At 38.9% G+C, this 23,225-nt stretch overlaps 1 protein-coding gene across 1 annotated transcript in view; it reads right to left on the bottom strand.

Annotated features, from left to right (window-relative positions):
- Window positions 1-7,561, bottom strand: part of Schip1 (schwannomin interacting protein 1) — a 733,733-nt gene extending 726,172 nt beyond the window's left edge. Inside the window, exon 1 of the mRNA XM_051199278.1 lies at window positions 7,399-7,561. Within this exon, the coding sequence (XP_051055235.1) occupies window positions 7,399-7,407 (9 nt within the window). The 5' untranslated portion in view covers window positions 7,408-7,561. The remainder of the gene's footprint in view (window positions 1-7,398) is intronic.
- Between the last annotated feature and the right edge of the window lie 15,664 nt (window positions 7,562-23,225).

Raw genomic sequence — 23,225 nt, 5'->3', positions numbered from 1 at the left:
TTATTTAGGAGGTTTTGAAAGTTAATTTGTTTTATCTCTTTAAAGATTTTTTTCCTTCATTGTTATTATTTCCTGCTGCTGTGGGTAGAATCCAGGGTCTCATGTATGGTAACAAGTGCTCTATCAGTAAGATATATTCTCAGCCATAAAAGTTTTCTTTTTTGTATACTCTGATGGTAATATAATGCTACTTCAAGGCTTTTCCTGCATATACAGTAAAACATGACAGCTTGAGTTGAATATGCAAATTTGACCATCACTTTTAAGGGCAATTAAATATTTGCTCTGAGCATCTCACATTACAGTGCAGATCTTTATGTAACTCACTCTTCATTTTTATTCCCATGGTTTATTTAGCATCCATCCTTTGCTGTCACTTCTCTCCTGTTGAGTTTTCAGTCATATAGCATCATTTGAAGATATTTAGTTGTTTTCTGCTTTGTTTGTGTTTGGCCAATTACCTTTGGCCTTTTGTTAGTTAGGCAGCATGAGGCAATGGTTTAGATTCCTCTATGAGAAGGTGTCAGTATCTATGACAACCAGTGTTGACCCTGATATCACCCTACAAACTGAATGGAGACCTTCACCAACATTGCTGGTCAGATCAGGTCTGCATTATGCCAAGACAACTTTGCACAAAATAAAGTATAATGATAACAATTTACTCACACTTCCTATTAGAAGTTTGTATGTCCAAAGAAAGGTGTTCTTACAGATGAATTTAGTAAAGGAAAAATATATTCTGTCTGAATGATTAGTGTCTAAAAAAAATCTTTATTCCATGCCTTAATTTTTTTATTTAAGAGAGTATATGTTTTAAAGACTCTCAATAACAGTAAATTTAAAACCAAACAAAGTTTGAAGAGATGAATAACAGTGCGTAAGGTATGTTCATTTGGAATAGCAGTTCTCAAAGGGTCTCAACACCTTTGGAGGTCATATATTGGAAATCCTGCATATCACTTTCATAACTAGCAAAATTAAAGCTATGAAGTAATAACAAAATAATTTTTATAGTTGAGGATCACTACAATGTAAGGAGCTGTATTGATATTGGAGGGGCACAGCATAAAGAAGTTTGAGAACCACTAGGAACTAGATAAGACAGGCAAGGTACCTAGAATGCCATGCTTCAGGAGACACTGGCTCTAACAAACTATTAGGTGCTTTCACTTCGGTGTCTAGCTCATTTTCCCCTAAGTTCATTTGGTGGACTTTGTAGAGACACCACCTTGTCAGACAAGAATGTTACATGGCTCAGCTCTCCTCCCAACACCCCCCTCCAAAAAAACAAACAAAAAACAAAAAGCACACACACTTGGCATTGTGCCATAAGAATCACAATCAATGAAGACCTAGTAAAGAAACCAGTGTCCATGTCGATATCTCAGAATGGTTCAAATTTTGGGGGTCTTACATTATAGTCTTCGACCCATTTTGAGTTTATTTTTGTATGTGGTTAAGATAATTTTTAATTATCTCCTAGTGCATATTGTGTTTCCTAGCATCATAGGTTAAAGAGCTTGCCTTTTCTTTGATGTGCTCTTATAACTCCTTTATCAAGAATCACCTGGCTATAGATATATATGTATATGTTCTCTATACTATTCCATCAATCTATGTATGTTTTAATAGTAACAACATGATGTTTTTGTTACTATAGCTCTGTAGCTTATCTTGAAATTAGATTTAGGATTCCTAATTATTGTTCATGATTGTTTGAGCTCTTTGGATCTTTTATGTATCAGTATGAATTTATGATTTTTTTCTAGTATTGTGAAGAATGTCATTGATATTATAATGTGGTGCACAAATCTATAGTTTGTATTAATTCTCCTGTCTCTGAACATGGAGGGTTTTTCATCTTATAGTATCTTCTTCAGTCTTTTTCTTTGGTATCTTAGTTTCATCACATGGTCTTTCACCTGCCTCACTAGGGTTGGATCTTCGGTACATTTTAGAGTACTCTACATGAGATTGTTTTGCTGAGTTCTTTCTTAGTGAGTTAATTGTTGGCGGATAGCAAATCTAGTAAGGTTGTGTATTGATTTTGTAACAAGCCACTTTGAAGAACTACTTTTTCAGTGGTAAGAATCTTTTGTTGAAATCTTTGGGGTTTCCACATACAGAATGATATCATCTGCAAACAGGGATAATGTAGTAGAATCAAGAATTCAAATACAGCATTACATCAAATTAAAAGTCTTTATCAAAGCAAGGGAAACACTTTTGACTATTCATAAAACAAAAGTCCCCTTTGTCTTCTCCTTAGCCTTTATTTCAATTAATCTCAACAGTCTTAGACACACACACACATACAAACACACACCCAAATTTACACACACACACACACAGAGAGAGAGAGAGAGAGAGAGAAAGAGAGAGAGAGAGAGAGAGAGAAAGAGAGAGAGAGAGAGATCCTTTGTATTTTTCATCTTTCCCATTCTTTACATACCTACTTCAAGATCTACTTCCTTCTCACTTATAACTAACTACCTGGTGCTCCTGTCTCCAATTTGTCTGCAGTCATTGCAGCCCCTGTACTATGGCCAAATTCACACAGACCATTCTGTTCACATCAAGAAAAGTGAAAGCCTACAGAATGGGGAAATATTGATGCCAGGGTTCAATTCCAGAACATACAACAAAAACTTAAAAACATCAACAGTATAACTAATTCATTCAACAAATGGTAAAATAATTTGAGGGGACACTTCTCAAAAGAAAAACACAAATGCTCAGTAAATTTGTAGGAAGTGCTCAACATCTTTAGGGTGATGGAATATAATTTAAGACTAAATTCCATCTAATTGCAACCAGAATGGATATTACATTAAAAAACAATTGCTGAGAAAAAAACTAACTTCTGGTGAAGATGGAGGAAAACAGATAGTATGGATATACATTGTAATATTCACCACAGAGATTCTCACAAAACCAGAAGAAGAGGTACTTTATGATCCAGCTATACCACTCTTGGTATATACTTAAAAATAATGAAGTATGAATACATAAGAAATACCTGAGGATTTAACAAGCTTATTGTAGCTCTATTAACAAAGAGCTAATCTATGGACTCAGATCTAACATACATCACTAGATGAATAGATAAAGAAAATAAAATGTATATGCCTAATGGAACAGTCTTTACCCAAAATAAATAATAAAAGTACATCACTTGCAGGAAAGTGGTTATAACTAGTGGTTGCCATGTCAAATAGATTAAATAAGATACAAAAAAAGCAAGTACTGTTTTCTCTCAAATGAAATAACTAGGTTTAGAGCAACAACCTTAAAGTGGTAGGGACAGGGAATGAAGGAAATGAGGAGGTCTGGACAAGAATCATGAGAGCAAAGCATGTGTGATTGAGGGTGAATACATTGAAAGAATTTAACTTATATGTACAGAAATATCACATTGAAACCTATCAATGTGTTCAATTAACATACATTAATAATTATCTAAAATACAGTTTATAAAGAAATGACATTAACTGAGCTTATAGATATGGAATGTTCAGATATGCATCAGTTGTTAAACCAAAGCCTGTTAAACCAAAACCAAAGTCTCTTCCCTGAGACTGTCAACCAATGACAAAGCATAGTAGACAGACAAGCCCTGAAATTTTCTGCCCAGCAATACAGTGGGAAACCATTCTCTACCCAATTTTGTTTCTTCTCTTTCTTCTTTATTGTCTCATGAACCACTTAGTATACTAATGCTCTTATCATATCTTCCTAGAGGACTAAAATAGCATCTCCAGTAAACAGCTAGGCATGCCCATTGGTAACTGATACTAGAAATGAGGTGATGTACACCAAACATTATGCTATATAGTGATCGGAAGACTTGACTTTGGAGTCCAGGTTTAAATCCAAGCCCCTCCACTTATCCATTACAAGATTATACAAGCTCTATTTACTTCTCAGTGTCTCATTTACAGAATAGGAATATTAGCAGTATTTGAAGGCTATGTGAAATAATTCGGCTGAAGAGAGAGCTTGGCAGTTAAGAGCATTTGTTACTTTTGCAGAAGATCCAGATTAAATTCCTAGCACCCTTAGAATTGGCTCACACTGCCTATCATTCCAGTCCCAGGGGCTCTGGTGCCCTCTTTTGACCTCTGATTGCACTATATAGACACATAACATACATGTACCTAGGCACACACACATATAAATATTAAATAAATAAATAAACATTAAAGATAAAATATTTAGTATAGTGCCTATTCCAAATCTGACAGACAGAAGAACATGTTCAATAAATGCTAAAGTTCACACACATGTGCACATGCATGTGTGTGCACTTGTATGCTCACATGGTCCTGCACACCCATACATGCAAACACACACACACACACACACAATCCTTTTCAGAAAGCTGTTCACTTCCTCAAAGAATTTCCTTTAGAAACTATTAAGGCAAGTGAAGACAATTAAAAACAATTTGACATCACCCTTACACTTTGTTTCTCAATTGCATTTCCTATTATTTGCAGTGTGCCTCCCCCCTTTCACATAATTCCCAACCTTCTGTGTCCACTGCCATAATTTGTTTCTTCCCATCTTCCCTTCTTATCCACCCCAAGTGGCTATTCCTTCACCTTTATAACTCAGTGAGGAGTTCCTCCCCACCCCACCTGTGATCGTTCCTCTACTGCAAAACTATAGACTATGTCATTTTGAAACCAAGTAGAACAAATGGAAAATAATGTAAGTCTCTAACTGTGCTGATGATTTCTGTGCCTCCATACACCACTGCTATGGAGAAAAATTCTCTCTTATTTCTGGAGAAAAACATAAAACCCTTCCCTCCCCTCCCCACCCTTTTGTCCCAGTCCAAGAGACAGTTTTGCAGTGTTGTGCTTAGTAAATCATTTAAGAATTAATGTTTTCCATTGAAGAGCACAGTCTACAAGGTATATTTTTAACATACTATACATGAACTATAAAAATGAAACGTGTGATAAAGCAATCCTAATTCTCAAATAGGATACTGTTGTGTAGGAGAAAAACGTCTTTTAACCATGTAAGTGTGGGAGTCATATAAATAAGTTATAAAATAAAGACTGGGTCTATCAAGCATTAAAAAGCAAGTGGGAAATCATAATCATGGACAGATGATGGCAAATGTGGCAGTCCTTCTTTTCACTATTGAGCACTTATTACATGTCCTACTAAATAGCACTGAATGCTAGCATGTTACCACACAATGCTATAAAAAGCTCAGAAAAATGAAACCTCTTCTATTGTCATAAAACTGACTTCACACAAAACTGCCCACTTCAAAAGTAGAGCAAAGTGTTTTGTAATTTGAGTGAGAAATAAAATGTTTTTACAGTTCTTAACAATATATACATATATGTATATATTAGCATATTGTAATATATGCAAAATTGCTGCTGATTCTTTAGCTGTCCTGGACATTTAAATGAAGCCATCATCAAGATATTTATATTCAAAGGCAAGATTCTTACGTGATACAGAACACCATCAGATGTGTTTATAGAACTGGAAATAACTAGTACCCAAAATGAAAATCAGTTCATACATAGCAATACATGAACATAACATCAAATGTCTCACACGTGGTTTTGAAGGCTTCTAATACTTGTGCTGTTTCAAGGAGCCACCTTACATATTGAAATCCAGTATACTACTTCAATATCATTAATTGGACATGGTTGGTAAAATCACACTAAAAGTTATATAATTAAAAACCACATGTGGTCCTTTATTGAGTGCACAGCTAAGTTGTAAAATACTAAATCATGAAAAATAAGAAGGAAAAATGGTATCTACACTAACTTTCAGGAATAATTGCTTTTATTGTTACAACTTCATAAACTGTGTTGCTGCAGTTTACAATCATCTTAATTTCAAATAAAACAAATATCGTTTTTATTTTATAGTAAATATCATGAAGAAAAAAGTAATGATTAGTCAATACAAAATAACGAGGCTCTTTATTACCTTGCCTTTAATGTACAAAGAACTAAAAGCCAGCATAAACACAAACCTAGACTTTACCACTTACCTGTTCACTATGAGAAGTAATACCCATGTCCACTCTACATTTAGAAAACCCACTTGTAAAGATGCATTCTGTTTAATTTCTTAGAGAATTGCTTTCCTTAGCTAGTTCTGACTTGCTATGTTATTTTCTCATCTTTACAGTTAGTCAATACTGGTCCCTGAAAGCAAGAAGAGCACCATGCAAAATGACAAAGATAAGGGAAGCAAGTTGTTGTTACCTTGGTGAGAAAAGCTCAAGACAAGTTGTTTTTCTTGGGCACATTACAGTCATAATTAGCTCACTGCCACATTTAGACACTCCCATACATGTTCTTGAAAACAAGCCTTTTGAATAAAGTAGTGCAACCATCTTTCTAGCTTAAGGATGTGAAATAGCAATTAAGCCTGCACCTTAAATCATTTGTCTCTATAACTAGAGGAGCAAGTCTCAAGGATGTAAATCTCACCCAATGAGACAAGGGCTGCCGAATGCATTATTAATTGCCAAGTAATTTCTTAATTTTAGAGTTTAACTCTCAACACTAGAAAATAAGTAATGTGATGTATGGAGCCCACACACTGATGCTGCTTTCTGGGAGTTCAACAACCACAGCCACATCCTGAGGTAAACACGATCCTACAAGCCAAAATGCATAACCGGATTCAGCTACAGCAAATCTACTCTGTCTACTTATCACCGGAGCACTAATATTTAGAGTAGCTAAAATGCCTGCTGAGCACTGCAGCTCAGTGTCCCCCTGGGCTTATGCTGAAGCACGGCCACATCTCTTCCCTCAGCGATTGCTGACTTTTAAGAAGGCAGGTGACATGTGGTGGCAATGCTCTGCAGCAGCCCAGGTAACTCTTCTTTACAATACCTCCAAACCCCGAGCCTCCTTCACAAACACAAACACACACACACACACACACACACACACACACACACACACACACACACACCTACCTTTCATTTTTCTAAAGAAAGACATGTTTTAAAATAGACATATAAAATATGCCATCTACATGGGTTTAAGAATGTATTTTTCTTGTACTTGCTGCTGATGTGTAAGATGTTTCCAGATCTGATTAGAAAACCTGGCTGCGCATAAAAAGTACTGCTTTCAACAAGACTCCTTTAGAGAAATCTGTCTGATCAGACATATGTGCACATAAATTACCCACATTCTATACACATGCCTATATTAACAAGCATGCATGCACACGCACACCAAGACCTGCAATTAATCCTCTGTTCTGTAAGCCCCCTTTCACAGGCTTTTGCATGCATGTTATTCAAAAGAGAGCTCTTTAGGAAAAAAATGGTAAGCAGCTGCATCTAATGCACTGGAAAGTGGCATGTTAGAGAAGCAAATACATTACCAGTCGCATTTTGAAGTTTCTAGAGCACCTGCAGGTAACGGGAGGCTGACTGAGAGGCTGGCGCGCTGTGTCCTCGGAAACGCAGAGCCCGATGTGACTGTGGGGGAATGTGAAGCGAGTGTGAGGCTGGAAACCTTTGAGTTGAGCTCTCTGTAAGCATCAGAGAGCCTCAAAGAGGAGGAAGAAAAAGGCAGCCCGCAGACAGCGAGACGGCAAACTTCTGGCTCCTCTCCAACTCAGGAATGAATTCTCTGTAATTTGGAGACGGAGAGTTGGTGGAAATGAAGAAATTTGGATTTCCCAGGGAATTTGCTCAGCCGTGCAGAAATGGGCAGGTAACAGACAAGCTCATTTGAAAACAGTCATTCATGAATCATTATCAAATAAAAAAAAATTAACAGAAATGCTTGTTGGAAAAACGTTAAAAGACTATTCCAGCCAGCTTTCCCAGATGCCTTTACAAACTTCAAATGGATCATTCCATCAGCTATTTGTTGCACGTTTTATTAATCCCACTGCAGAGGTAAAAGGGAAAATCTAACTCCTTTTATGCAGAAAACTGGATTTATTGCTTCTTTTTGTCATGCACTTTACACATATAAATACATAGGTTTACTTACTGAGCTCTCATTGCTCCTGAAAAGCCACTACTCTTTAGTTCAGATAAAATGCTAAAAGGCTTATACACAGCTTTTCTTGAAGTAGAGAAGAAACTCTTAGTACTTGGAAGATGAGCTGAGTAGTGGTACTTAAACATAGAGTTTGAAGTGAGAGAGTATAAAGAAGGGACCCAAAGCATTAAGTGGTACATCAGAGATGCAACTATGCACATACCCTGAGCAGGCAGGTGGCTCTCACACCTATAAATAAATACATCCACAATTAGCTCAGGAAGAAAAGAGCCTCAGCATATTAAGAACTTAAGGACAATAGCCACAATTTTGCTAGGCTCCCAAACAGGTCAATAATTTCTGAGGGACACACATGGATTTCACCTTGTCTGAAGAACTCAACCCCAGACAGAGAGCAGGGTCGGGAGGCACTGTGCTCTGGCAATCTATATTCAAATGAAATGAGCAGCGGACGATATTACCATGAGGAATGTTGTCATATTACATTGTGCCTGTGTGGCTTAACTACCCATCCAACCTTGCAAATAGTCATTTGGCTGGATTCGATAGTGAATATGCTATTGATGTGAGGGGAAGGGAAAGGGAAGGGGGAGGCTAGTCTTATTTGTTTTACTACAGCCCCATCTTTGAGAGGTTCAGGGATAAAATGGCCAGGCTGAAAGTGGGTGTAACTCTTTCCAAGGCCACTTACCAGTAATAAATCTATAGTGGAATTAATGATGACCAATTAAGCTATTTATTATTTTAACTCCCGAGGTCAAGGGCAGCTCAGTGTTTATGTTTGCTGATAAGGAAGACATCCATGGCCAGACTGCTAAAGAAAGCTAGATTCACCTTTAAGCATGTCCAATAAACACACAGTGGCTAGGGCGCTTCTAATCCTCCCCATAGCCCAGAGTGCCTTGTTGTCTAGGAGTTTTTCATTCTTCCTCTTCACCATTTGCTTTAACCAAATATCTAGCGAGTTAGATGCTTGGCACTGTGCAGAATACAATGACAGGTAGACCTTCCTTCACTGTCTGTCACTGTCAGAGTGGACTCCACAGAAGACATCAGAATTACTTGTGAATGTTGGTACCCAAAGCCAGCCCTTCCTTCATCTTGGAGTTGCTCTTGGTGACAATATGAAATAAGCAGTAAAGCAGAATAGCATGTGTGCTTTGAAAGTCTCCCTACATGGTTCTGATGGGGCCTCTTCCTTCTCCACAGATATAACCGCAATTCATGATCACAGTGACAAGGCCCATCAGCCATGGAGAGAGGAACAAAGCTCATAGCATTAAGACTCACTCAATAGTTACTTGAGCAGACCACTCTTCTGTGTCATTGTGGGCCACCCTACCATTGGCAAGTCCCATACCTAATCAATGTGACCCAAAGCCTGAATTAGCAAAATTTTGAGTAGATTTGGAAGCTGAAGCTGGAGGCCAACCACCCCTACCCCCTACTCCCCCACCCTTCCCACCTCACCCCACCCCACCCCTGCTTTTCCCTGTGGATCATGAGGACAGGCTTCAAGTCTTCTACCAAAACATTTAGGAGACCTTGTCCAACAGAGCCAACATATGCCAATTTTGTGCCCATGAGAGGGCAAGCCTGAGGTGAAAACATGGGATTAGTGGCTGAGCCGTGCCCAGGTACAGCAGTTCATCCTGACTGGGCACAACCTGCATCCTGAGAAGTGAGGGTCCTGACACTCATTAAGAGTGGCCTATGCATTTCTACAAAGGCTCACTGAGGAGTCATACAATTAACAGTGCCTTATCAGTCAACTTCCACCATCCTTTGCTTCAGCAGGCCCCTCAGCCCTAATCACAGGGAGCATCCCGGTTTATGGCAGATCTTAGAACTTCAGTTGGGTGGGGCCCAAAACCAGGCTGCCACACGATGCATCTAGTAGATCCTCTTCAAATAAGTGCAAGGGCCTGGGAGGGGGCTTTAGTCCTCACAGGAATATCTTCTCTGGACCCTCTTGCTAATTTCTGGTGGTAAGATCTCACTTGGGTTACTCCTCAGAGATGAAGGAAGAATTTGCCATTTGGCTGAACTGCCTGCCCATCCCCTCAAGTCAGACCCCACCCCTCCACACACACTGCCACCAACACCGTGAGAGTAAGGATAATTCAGAGCAGAGGGCCCTTCATCCTCAGCAATGAATGTCACTTCATTCCTTTGGGAAGAATCCAACCTTGATGTGTTGAAGACAAAGACCATGTGGCCAAGACCATGTAATAACACTATTAAAAAAATAACATTTTTCAGCCTCCTCTTGCTTTCTTTTAAGAACACTGGAAAATCTTGAAACAAAAAAACATAACAAAAGCAGGAATGATCAATACAGATATTAAAGACAGACAGACCTGTGGTAAAAGACTGACTTCTCTATTTAGTTGCCTTGTGCTTCTAGGCAAGCCCCGGGCTAGGAATGTAGCTCAGTTAATAGAGCACTTGCGTGTCATGAACAAAGCCCTTGTCTAATTGCTAGCACTACATTAACCAGAGTGGTGATGCAGGCATATAGTCCTAGCATTTAGGAGGTGGAAAAAAGTGGATCCAAGTTCAAGTCTATCTTTCATTACATAGCAAGTCTGGGGCCAACCCAGCAGGATATGGGAGACCCTGTCTCAAAAATAAAAAAGCAATAAAGTTCCTCATGTTTCTCCCTTTGTAAAAGAAAACAAAAGCTGCCTTAGCAACTTACTGTGTGACTTAAAATATAAAAAGTGACTGACACATCCTAAGTTACTCAAGAAAGAGATACACACACCAGATTGCCCATCTGATACCTATTGGCTGATAGGCTCATTGAAGGTAGGAACAAAGGTCTCTTTCACATTCCTCATACCCACAATAACACAGCCCTCTACAGACTTTGTACAAAAAAAATGTTTGAGCATTTATCTAGTACCATAACCTGTGCTAGGGCATCAAAAATACATAGCAAAGAAAGAAAGAGTGGCATATGCCCTCCTGTGACTCTCAGCCTAGTGAGATGAAAGTTAAATAGTGCCATGAATAACTGAAAAAGGTAAATGAATTTGCTAATTAGTTCATGATAATCTTCTTAGGTTTTTTGTTCATAATGACCCAGACAATGTCAAGGACACAAAAGGAAGATAATCTGTGGGTAATTATCTTCAAATCTAGAGACTTGGGCTGATGGGCTGGCCCTCATTAAGTAAGCAATCTCCACCAAGTATGGTCCCCTGAGACTCATCACACCAGCCCAGGCAACCCCTTGATCTGCCTCACAGTCCCTTATAGCCCACCAACAAACAAAAGTGTTCTGCTTCCTGACCTCATCGTTTTACATTCAAGTTTTCTAAAATGCAATAACATGGTGAGCCTTTTTTTTTTTTTTTTTTTTTTTTTTTTCCCAGCCAAGATTTTAATTAAAGTTCCAGGGACCCAGCCAAGGATATTTTTCTAAAATAAGCAATATCTGTTTTTGGAGATATGGAACATCTTAACAGAGATCTTATACACTGTGTTGAATGACAAACAGTGACATGGGCTGTGCCCTTCAGTGTGTTTATGTGTGCTGTGTGTGCTGTGTGTGTGTGTGTGTGTGTGTGTGTGTGTGTGTGTGTCTGTGTCTCTGTGTGTGCATTCATATATGTATTCATACACATATTCCTGTGTCTGTTCAGCACCCATCCTACTTAGAGAGGACAGAGACAGAGAGACAAATGTACACCACTTACACCATTCAGATGTTTAAGGCAGACACTTAATGGAACAGCATCAGGGGCTGTCTCTCAAGATCGGGAGATTACCTTTTGTTCTCCCTGATGCTTCTCTGTGATTTAAAAGGCTTGGCTATCAGAGTTGCAGAAAACAGCAGTGGGGAAGAACACTGCAAGCTCTGGTTGGCAGATGTCAGCCACACACTTAAACCCATAGAGTGACCATGAAGAATATCTCAGTCTATTGCCACACTCACTCAATAGTAACTGGATTTAAATTCACATAAAACACTGATCTTAGAGCAAGCTTATCAGGACTATGCATTTTGTGGTTCTGTTAATTCATTCTAACTGGTTGGCAAATCCCCACCAGCCCCCACTCATTAATGTTCTTATAGAAAGTGAGCTTCCAAGCCCAAAACCTGTGCACCTGTTCAAAAAGTGCACACTTATACGCATCCCTCACTGTCTGGTAGAACTGTGATGCTCTGGGGTAGGGGTAGAGGTGTTAAAGAGAGACCTCTTGGGAACTGTCCATCTCAGCCAGAAGGGCTCCGAGATTGGTGGTTTCTGCTACCAGCCCATACCCAGAGACCATGGAAGTGCAGCAACCACACATTCTTTCCTGCTGAAAGGTGGACTGATACGCTATGGGTTTTCCCTAAAAGGCCAAGGTACTGGTTGGTCTCCACAACTAAATCTGTGGACTGGAGGGTGCTATTAAGTCCCATGCCCCCTGATACTTTGGATGTCATTGTTTAAGTTCAAGAGCCAAACATAAGGAATTAATCTTATGAGAGAGCAATAGACAGATAGATCCAGTCTATGCCCTCATGTATCTAGGGTAAGACTGATCTGATGTCCTCACATACACACTGCTAAGTTTCCAACAACTTGGCAAAATTATTCCCAACTTAGTTTTGTGTATCAGTTCTAGCTGGTGACAATAGCCATAAAATCCCAAGATAGCATAATATACTCTTATGTATAACATTCCATATGTATTGCTGTATGTTTTACTATGAACAAATATATTTTAGGCTGGGATGTAACTCAGTGACAGAGTGCTTGCCCACTATGCACAGAGCCTGGGTTCAGTCTCCCCATATTACTTAAGCATATGTCTTTATGTGACACCAGCATGTTCAAATAGTTCCATGCCCGGAAAAACCAACCAATGGGTATGAAAATCTGGTATAGCCACCATGCACAGGACTCCAAGGCATGGAACGTGAAGGGTTAATAATCAGCCAACTAGCAACTCATAGTAAAAAGTTGAGTCTGTGAGTGTTATAGACTCTTAAGCAGTACAGAGCACAGAGGGCAGGGGAACTTGCACAGTTAGGCTTCAGTGCCATCTCATGTGGGGTGGAAGCATGGTAGAAAGGGCTCAACTTTTCTCCATCACCTGCTTCTGCAATTCAGCCTCAAATCTATTGTCAGTGTGAAGGGACCAGTGTGATGCGAAGCAGCATCCTGCTTATTTTGCAGTGTTGCTATGTAGGAAAACACACTGTACACACCAAATTTCAACACTAAAAGTAAAGCACTATGCAAATAGGTTGCAGCCACACTTCCAAACCTGAAGCCAAGGTATTAGGGCATCACTAGTAAATCACTATTGTTTTTCAGCCTAATATTTAGCAGGAAAAAAAATAAGGGAAAACTGAAAACTGCTTACAAAAGAGGGAGCCATTATAGGTTTGAAGAGAAAACTGACTCTAGAGAAATGTTCAGAGACCTAGAAGACTGACCCCCAACTAGCAATTTGATCAACAGTAGAAAGCCTACATAAATGCCCTTCCCTGATAATGAGATTGATGACTAACTTATCCACCATCATAGAGCCCTCATCTAGTAGCTGATGGAAACAGATGCAGACACCCACAGCTAAACGCTGAGCTGAACTGGAATCCAGATGCAGAGAGGACAAGATCAGGCTTCAGAAACCCACAGAGACAGCTAACCTGAACAAGGAGGAGCTAATGAACCCCCAGACTGATAACTGGAAAACCAGCATTGGACCAACTCAGACCCCCTGAACATGGCTCTCAGTTAGAAGGCCTGGGCAGTATAAGGGACCTCTGACAGTGGAACCAGGATGTTTCCCTGGTGCACAAAAAGACTTCGGGAGCACATTCTGTATAGAGGCATACTCCCTTAACTTAGAGGCAGGAGGGAGGGCCTAGTGCCTAATCCAAATGACTTGACAGATTTTGTTGACCCCTCCTGGAAGGCATCACCCCTCCTGGAAGGGAAGGTGGGTCAGGGGGCATGGGAGAAAGGGAGAGAGGGAGGGAGGGAGGAAGGGACAGAGAGAGGAAGAGGGAACTGGGATCGATATGTAAAATAAGAAAAGAAAATAAATTTTAAAAATGTAATGAATGATTAAAAGTTCTGAAAAAGTAAGAATAAAATTTGTAATGCAGAAAAAAAAAAAAAAAGAATCCAAAGGGAGACTCCATGTGGGATAGTACGATATATGAAAAAGAAAAAAATAAATCAAATTTCCCCCATGGCTGACAATGGCCCAGTCAGGAGTAGTGCTGATTTCAATTAAGTGTCAGGCTTCCAGAGAGCCCTGTAGACTGACTATCAAAGTTCTTGCTCAACTGAACTGAAGCCTCACAAAGTGGCCACCATGAAGACTCACCAAGGAATTCCTCATATAAACAGCAGTCAACGTCGATTAACCTTAAAGAACATGAAAACTAAATGGAAAGGATGAGGAACTAACAAAGACAAACACATATGTCAGACAGTGTGATGACATGGTGGTTAATTTTAGTATACTAGGAACAGCTCTCTTGATAAATAATCTTTCCTCAAACTGAAAGTTCATTAAAAAAAAATAGGGGCTGTCTTTAATCTCTTTTCTTCTTAAAGCACTCTGATTAATCCAACATCTGTGGTAGGAGTATAAATATTTATTGAAGATGCCATATTGGTGTCTGGGCATGTTTGAAGTATCAGTAAATACGTTGCATTCAGCTGTGTGTCATTCAACTTCCTCAATTAAAAATTTCAGCAAGATTAATTAAATTTGTAAGTTATGATGGACTCACTCCCCTTAGGAGGATACAAGATCTGTGGCCTATAGAACTGACTAGCAGTAACCTCATTAAAGACATATCAGCCCTTGAAGGTGGAGGCCATTGCATTTGTACCCCTCCATGAGCCTAGCCCCACCCTCCCACCTGCTCAGAGAAACAGAGACCCCCAAAGATATGTGTGCCCAGAAGATAATCTCTTCTCTCCTCAGGCTACCAGATGTCCATTGACAACTGCTTAGGGCAGTGTATGCTCACACTAATTAAACCCTCAAGACTGTGGGCTGAGGGCAGTCTTCCCAAACCTAAGATGCCCCTGTTAGGTCGCTCATAAAGGGACTTGTGGAGTGGGACATGGAACCAGTCTCTATAAGAGGGCAGAGGCTGAGCATGGTGTCTTTAATCCCAGCACTCTGGGTCAGAAAAATCAAGGATAGCTTGATGAGCATATGTTCCCTGAATCAAAAGATAAAGATGGTCCAAAAAGATGAGTCAGCAATTAAGAGTACCCGCTGCTCTTGTAGAGGAGCCTGTAATACCAGTTCAAGGAAATTCAATTTTCCTTCCGATCTCCATAGGCTCATGCATAGATATGGTATACACAAATACACCCAGACATATACACATACACACAGAATAAAATAATAAATATTTTAAATAATTTAAAATACAGAAATGGGGCAAGGATATGTGTGGTTTGGCAGGTAAAAAAACTCACTATATAAGCATGAAGACATAAATTTGATTCCCTAGCACCGATGTATAAAGCCAGAAATGGCCACTTGTGCTTGTAACCCCAGAGACAGAAGGGTTACTGTGGCTTCTTGGTCACCATAGCAGAAAAAAAAAAATGGTGAGCTTGAGGTTCTGGGAAAGACCTAAGGTAGAGAGAGGCAGAATGATACAGACAACACTATGCTTTGACCACACACAACACACACACACACACACACACACACACACACACACACTTTGAAGAGAAGATTTGTTTTCAATTTGGGGAATTTATTATTGTTATATTCCTCTATCTACCTATCTAGATATCTGTCTACCTATATTTCTATCTAAGTTTGCACTTTTAACTGCTAATATTCTTTACCTAGACTGCATTAGCCTTGTTGTACCAACACTTTTATTCCTACTGCCATCTCCACTAACACTGCTTTTCCATCCTTGTCCTTACACCCATTCCCTGGAGATGCATTCTGCTCTAGACCAGAGATCTCCAGGCTTGTACACAGATGGCCACCTTCTTCCTTATCTACATGATCTCAGACATACTTTGTTCAAATTTCTCTACAAGTTTTTTTCCACTTTTGCAGCAACCTGACTTTCTTATTCTTTCGAGAAACATAGAACTTGTCTTCTCTATGATGTTTGCATGTGTGCGTGTAAGAACAAGGAGGACAATGTGGCAAATTCCCTCATTTTTTAAAAAGTGGAAATGGGGTTCTGCAGAAAAACCTTAGCTGCAACAAAAATAACAATATCTGAAATTCAAACAAATTCATGTTCTCTCTACATGAAGCACAGTACCACTTTGCTTCAGCAGTGGGGTCTCTCCTTTCAGTAGTGATGCAGAGACACAGGATCCTTCCATACTGTGCCTATTAATTTCAAACAGGTGCCTTCCAGGGTCACTTTGGGAGCCACCTGCCTATGTCTGACAAGGATAGACACATCACTCCTGATCACATTCATTGGCATAGTACCTTGGCCACCACATTCCAGAGGTTGGGAAGATCAGTGGGAAGATTGGGAAGGGATTTGGTAAGTACACACAGCTAGTCCCCAGAAGGCCAAACCACTTTTCTATTAACTCTGTGCTTTTTTCCTTTGCAGTAAATTCTCTATGAAGTGGCCGCCCTCTTAGTAATAGCTGATGCTCTTAACCATGGCAAAAAATGAATTCTTAGTGAACTTCTTGTAGTCAAAATACTATATAAAATATTGGTAGGTTTGGTTTTATTTAACACACATTAATGGTTTAAAAAAAAAACTGTGTAAAGGAATTCTACTACTGAGTTTAAAATGAGTAATACAGATCACTACCAGAAAATCATGCCAAAATAAATAGAGTTCTGAAAATATTTGAGTACCATACAACAAAAAGTTAGGACATTGGCTGTTAACTTGAAAAACACTGAATTTTTAAAGCTAAACTTATATCAATATTAATATTCATATTTATTTCATTTCAATAGATATTTGTTGGGCACTCCCTCTTGGCACTCTTTACTGTCTACTTCTTGGAAATAATCCTGTCAATCTTGAAGTCTGAAAACAGTTTCAATTCTTCCATATCTTAGCATGAACTTTATGACCTTATTTGTAACTAATGCCCAGTTTTTCCTATGCACGGGCAGGTTGATGATGGTGTGAAGAATGGTCATGGTTTTGGAGGCATGCTAGATAGAGTTAATTAAGTTGTAGTTGGTAATGGACACGCAGAGTGTTCGCCTTTCTCAGAACTCATTATTCAAATTTCTTATCCCACTGATTTGCCAATCAATCATGGATCCTGTGTCGCCTCTGGCATTTCCTGTCTCGTCAATCTGTACTGAAATGTAGTTTTTGCATTTTACCTCCCTACTCTTGAGAAGATAGCCATGTATGGCATGTTTTAACTTCTCTGGAGGCATGTTCTCACAGGGGAGGTAACAGATTACAATGCTGGTTGGTGCTATGGGTGAATTCTTAATGTGAATTTTTTTTAATTAAGCCACACTATTCGTCTAGATCAAGCTGAAGTGGAGCCTCACCTCTGTGGCAAAGATGCAGAGGTCTTTCCTGGAATACATGGTGTGGATTTGCTTTGATAGACTTGCTGAAAAGTTTTGAGGAAAAAAAATGCAGAGATGAAGACATGACATGGAAAGAAGGGTTTTGAGAACAGGAAAAAAAAAAAAACAGTGGACTGAGAATAATTTCACAACCAAACTTCATAAATTCTATTACCAACTAGCTGATGGGAATCTCTGATGTGCAAATAAAAACCAAAAATATATAAGGGGTTAAAATATGGAGGTTAGTAGAAGGCTTTTAATGGTGTCTTCCTAACTATGAAAAACTAACATTTTACAATGAATCAGCCTTTTAAAATGAAAATATACTATTTCTAGAAATGTTGTATCTGTATAATGAAGTATAGTTGGTTTTTAAATCAATTAATGGAACTACAATAATTTTATGATAAGTTTTCATTTCTCAAGAAACACTTTTACTTGTAAAACTGTATTCCTTTGGAGAAAGAACTCTAAAAGACAGATTGGTGTACTCTCCAAAGATACTTACCTCCCAATCTATAAAAATTGTGACTATGATACATTAAATGACACGGGCATTAAGAGTTTAGATGAGAGTGTTTGTCAATGACTGCCTTAAACATGTAGATTTACACAGATGATTCAGATAGCCTCACAGTCATCACCAGATCCTTAAAAGCAGAGACAGAGGAAGAATTATGGTCAAACTGATGATACATGAAAAACACTGCCAGTCACTGATGATTATGGAGATAGAGGGGGAAGGACAGGATCCCAGGAATGATGGTGCTTTAGAAACCAGACAGCAAAGGAAAAGATTCTCATGGAGTGCCTTCAGAAGGAACATAGCCTGGTGGACCAATTCCATTGAGTTAGTGAGAACAATGTCAGACCTCTGACCTCCAGAAAAAACAAGATAACCCATTTGTTTAACCAATATTGTTTTACAGTACTAAGCGTGTGGAAACTTTTTACAGTGACCATAGAAAATCCAAGCAAAGAAAACTACTAAATTTAATACGAATCTTCATCTACGTTTTAAAAATATACAATAGAAAATTTGTTTGTGGTATCAATAAAACAAGGGATCAAAAGAAAGAACAAGTCACAAAGACCCACATAAGCTACTACTTATTTCCAAAGACAAAAATGACCTACAACTCAAAAATGCACATGTAATTTTACTTCTACTCTTCTTGAGCTGCCATGTGGTCCTTAGTCTTTTATAATGAAGTAATATGTCATATGTCATAAGAAAAATATGATGAAGAACCACATCAGAGAAAGAATAATACATGTAGACATGCCCTGCCCTGGTGTGTTGCTTTGGCATTGTCCTGGGTTCTGGTGTCACATTCATTTTAGAGCATGATATAATATTTGCTTCAGTTCTCTGATGAGAAGATGTACAGAATATCAAGCAGGTAGACTGTGACAAGGACAAAATTAACTGTTCCCAGGGTGATAGCAAAACCCCAGCTGTTCATCTTTCAGCTGATGCAGTGGAGTAGGATCTGCAGAAGAGGAGAATCAGACTCACTGCTATCATTAAATTGCTGAAATAGTTCTTTAGTCCTTTACCTTCAGGAACCTCTGAAATCTACATCCCACACATACTGTGCTTCACTACAAACAAGGAAATCAAGAAAATAAATGATAAATCCAGTAAGACTGGAGGCAAGTTGTGAATGCTCTGTAAACAAAGACATCATCCATAAATGGTCACAAGAGATTTCTGGTTGGTCATGCCCTGAATGAACAGGTCCCTTTGAAAAGCATCCCACTTCTGGCCACCATGACAGGAGCAGGGAGGAGAAGCCAAGTCCCTGTGTTCTCTAGTCTGAATGGTGATCTCTGAAAACTTAGGTTTTCTAGATTAAAACTAAGCATCTATATCAGCAGAAGTAATAACTGAGTTGGTAATAGGTATTAAATAGTGTTGAATCTCAAAGTAAGAAAAATATTTCCTTTTCAATGTCCCTTTAAGCTGTTCTGTAAGGTCAAGGTAAAAGTCTAAGCTTGGTGCTAGCATTACTCCGACAGTTCCCTAATACCAGCAAATCTTCCTTTCAATAAAGAGAGGGCCAGGGTTTAATTTCAGAGCCTTCCAAAGGCAGTCTCTAGCTAGAATTCAAATATTGCCTTCTCTTTGTTGTAGTTTATTCATATTTATAGGACATAAAACTGGTTTCTTTATATTAAAGTTATAATGTAGTTTATTTAAGGCATAGTGTAGTTTATTTAAATAAAAAGAATCTAATTCAAATATCAATATAAATAGGGAATAGCTACACAAATATGAGGACTATTATTTACAAGTCAGTAACTTCTAGTTAAAAAATTTCTAGTTAAAAAACTAACATGTTAAATTACTTTGTGTTGTTCTTTCCCATTCTAACAATACGTTGTTGTGGCAACTTTTTGGCATATTGTATATTTTATTTAACATTAGATAATTCCTGGAATGGAATTCTGTTAGTGAATTGATGTATATATTTCTTCTTTCCACAAAACAAGTAGCAAATTTCCCAAAGATATGAAAATGTGCATGCGTCATCAATGTGTATTTAGTGAATACATGAGTTCTTGCTTCTCTTACCAGAAAAGAATATGAATTTAAATCCAAAATTGAGTTAAGATAACAGCATTGTTCCTCTAGGATTCTCCAGTCACCTACAGAAATAAATCAAATGATAAGCCCAGCTCAGATCAGACAATGAATCTGTAGACAATCGGTGAGGATTACGTTTCTGAGAACTTCTGCATCTCTAAATTAGGCAGCTCTTGCTATTGTATAAATAAAGGTGGCTTGACCGTGAAAAGACTTGGGTTGAAGGGATGGCTCAGCAGCTTAGAGCATTGCTGCACTAGCAGAGGACCTGATTCTGTTTCCAGTACCATCTCACAATGACCTGTTGCTCCAGTTCCAAGGGATCCAACACCCTCTTCTCCTCCACAGGCACCTGCACACATGGCACACACACAGACAAGCAGGCACACACATTCATATAAAATAAAAATAAATTATCCTTTTTTAAAAAATACATTTTTATTACCCCAAATTTCCCCTCTTAGTTAAGTGTATTGGACCTCATCTGGTGATAGCCTTCTTGAGGACAGAATCCTGACATTGCAAAGAGCATCATATGACAAGGTAAAAGCTGAGCACAAGTGAGTATGTGTGCCTGTACATTTAATCTCTTCTCCTCCTCCTCCTCCTCCTCCTCTGCTTCCTTCCTTCCTCCCTTCCCTTCCTTTTCTCCTCCTCCTCTTCTTCATTTAAAGTCATAGGTGTTCTACTTTAGTGTTTATTCAAACCCAATAATTTTCTAAAAACCTCACCTCTAAACACTATAGTCAGGGTAAATTTCTGCCTTTCCAATACCATTCACATAAGAGGAATAGACCCATGCATACTCACATCACAGCAATCTCCTAGTAAATTTTCTAGATGGCCACAAAGGTAAGGAAGGAAAACAAACAACAACAACAACAAAAACATTCATGGATTATTAAGGTCTTGCAGAGGGTAAGTCCTAGACCAATAATATCTGTGTTTTTGACAAGATAATTCTGAAAGTGATTTTCCTAAATTAATTAAGAAAATGGCTTCTAGCATCATAAAACCCTCACTGTATTCAGTTATGTTCAACAAAGTTGATTTTAAACAATATTTTAAAAAATAGCACAGGTAGAACATATTACAAGATAGCAAACTTGGAATTTTAAACTTTACTTTAGATTTTTTATTATTCTTTTTCTTATTATAAATCATCTTATTTTACATATAAATGCCAGTTCTCTCTCCCTCCCATCCTCCCATTGCCCCCACCACCAACAACCTCTTATTCCATCCCCCATCCACTCCCCAAGGACAGTGAGTCCATTCATGAGGGATCATCAAAATCTGTCAAGTTATTTGGGGTTGGGTCTAGGCCCTCCCCCATGTATCTAGGCTGAAAGAGTATCCCTCTAGAAAGAATTGGCTCCCAAAATCCATTCATGCATTAGGGATACATACAGGTTCCATTGCTAGAAGTCCCACAGGCTGCCCAGTCCTCCTTGCTGACACCCAGGTTCATGGAGTCTGGTTTGGTCCTATGTTGGTTCTCCAGCAGTCAAACTGAGGTCCATGAGTTCCCGCTTGCTCAGGTCAGCTGTCTTGTGGGTTTTCTGAGTATGGTCTTGACCCCTTTGTTCATCACTCCTCCCTCTCTGAAACTGACTTCCAGGAGTTTGGCTCAGTGATTAGCTATGGATCTCGGCTTCTGTTTTCATCTGCTACTGGATGAAGGTTCTAGGATGGCATGTAACGTAGTAATCATTCTCATTATAGGGGAAGAGCATTTAAGGTAACCTCTCCACTATAGCTTGGATTCCTAGGTGAGAATCATCCTTGTGGATATCTGTACAATTCCCTAGTGCCAGATTTCTCTTTAAACCTACAATAAATCCCTCTAATGTGTCTCTTTTCTTGCTCTCCTCTATTCATCTCCCCACTCAATCTTCCGGATCTCTCATGTTCTCCTTCCCCTCCTCTTCTCCCCTCCTCTTTCTTCTACCTCCCTCCTTGCCCACCCCTCCATGTTCCCAATTTATTCAGGGGATCTTTTCTCTTTTCCCTTCACCAAAGGATTGTGTGTGTTTCTCTTACAATCTTCCTTGTTTCCTAGCTTCTCTGGAGTTGTGGATTGTAATCTGGTAAGCCTTTGCTCTATGTCTAATATCCATATGAGTGAGTACATACCATGTTTGTCTCTCTGTGACTGGAATACATCACTCAAGATTATTTCTTCCAGTTCCATCCATTTGCCTGTGAATTTCAAGATTCCATTGTTTTCTTTTGCTGAGTAGTACTCCATTGTGTAAATGTATCACATTTTCTGTATCCATTATTCAGTTGAGGAGCATCTAGGTTGCTTCCGGGTTCTGGTTATTGCAAATAATGCTGCTATGAACATAGTTGCACAGATGTTTTGTTGGATGAATGTGCATCTTTTTGGTATATGCCCAAGAGTGGAACTGCTAAATCTTGTGGTAGACTGGTTCCCACTTTCCAGAGAAACTGCCATACTGATTTCCAAAGTGGCTGTACAAGTTTGCATTTCTACCAGCAATAGAGGAGTATTCTCCTTTCTCCACATCCTCTCCAGCATAAACTGTCATTGATGTTTTTAATTTTAGCCATTCTGACAGGGTTAAGATGGTATCTCAGAGTTGTTTTGACTTGCATTTCCCTAATGTCTATGGATGTTTAGCACTTTCTTAAGTGTTTCTCTGCCATTTTAGATTCTACTATTGAGAATTCTCTGTTTAGTTTTGTACCCCAATTTTTAATTGGATTATTTGGTGTTTTGGTGACAAGGTTCTTGAATTCTTTGTATATTTTGGAAATCAGCTCTCTGTCAGATGTTTGGTTGGTGAAGATCTTTTTCCATTCTGTGAGCTGCCGTTTTGTCTTGCTGACTGTGTCTTTTGCCTTGCAGAAGATTCTCAGTTTCAGGAGGTCCCATTGATTAATTGTTGACCTCAGTATCTGTGCTACTGGTGTTATGTTCAAGAAGTGGTCTCCTGTGCCAATTTGTTCAAGGGTACCTCACACTTTCTCTTCTAAGATGTTCAGTGTGGCTGGATTTATATTGTAGTCTTAGATCCATTTGGACTTAAGTTTTGTGCATGGTGATAGAAATGGAT

The sequence above is a fragment of the Phodopus roborovskii genome, unplaced genomic scaffold, assembly GCF_943737965.1.
Source record: "Phodopus roborovskii unplaced genomic scaffold, PHOROB, whole genome shotgun sequence".
NCBI lineage: Eukaryota > Metazoa > Chordata > Mammalia > Rodentia > Cricetidae > Phodopus > Phodopus roborovskii.
The sequence above is the reverse complement of the archived record's forward strand: the minus strand, read 5'-3'. Positions and strand labels throughout refer to the sequence as shown.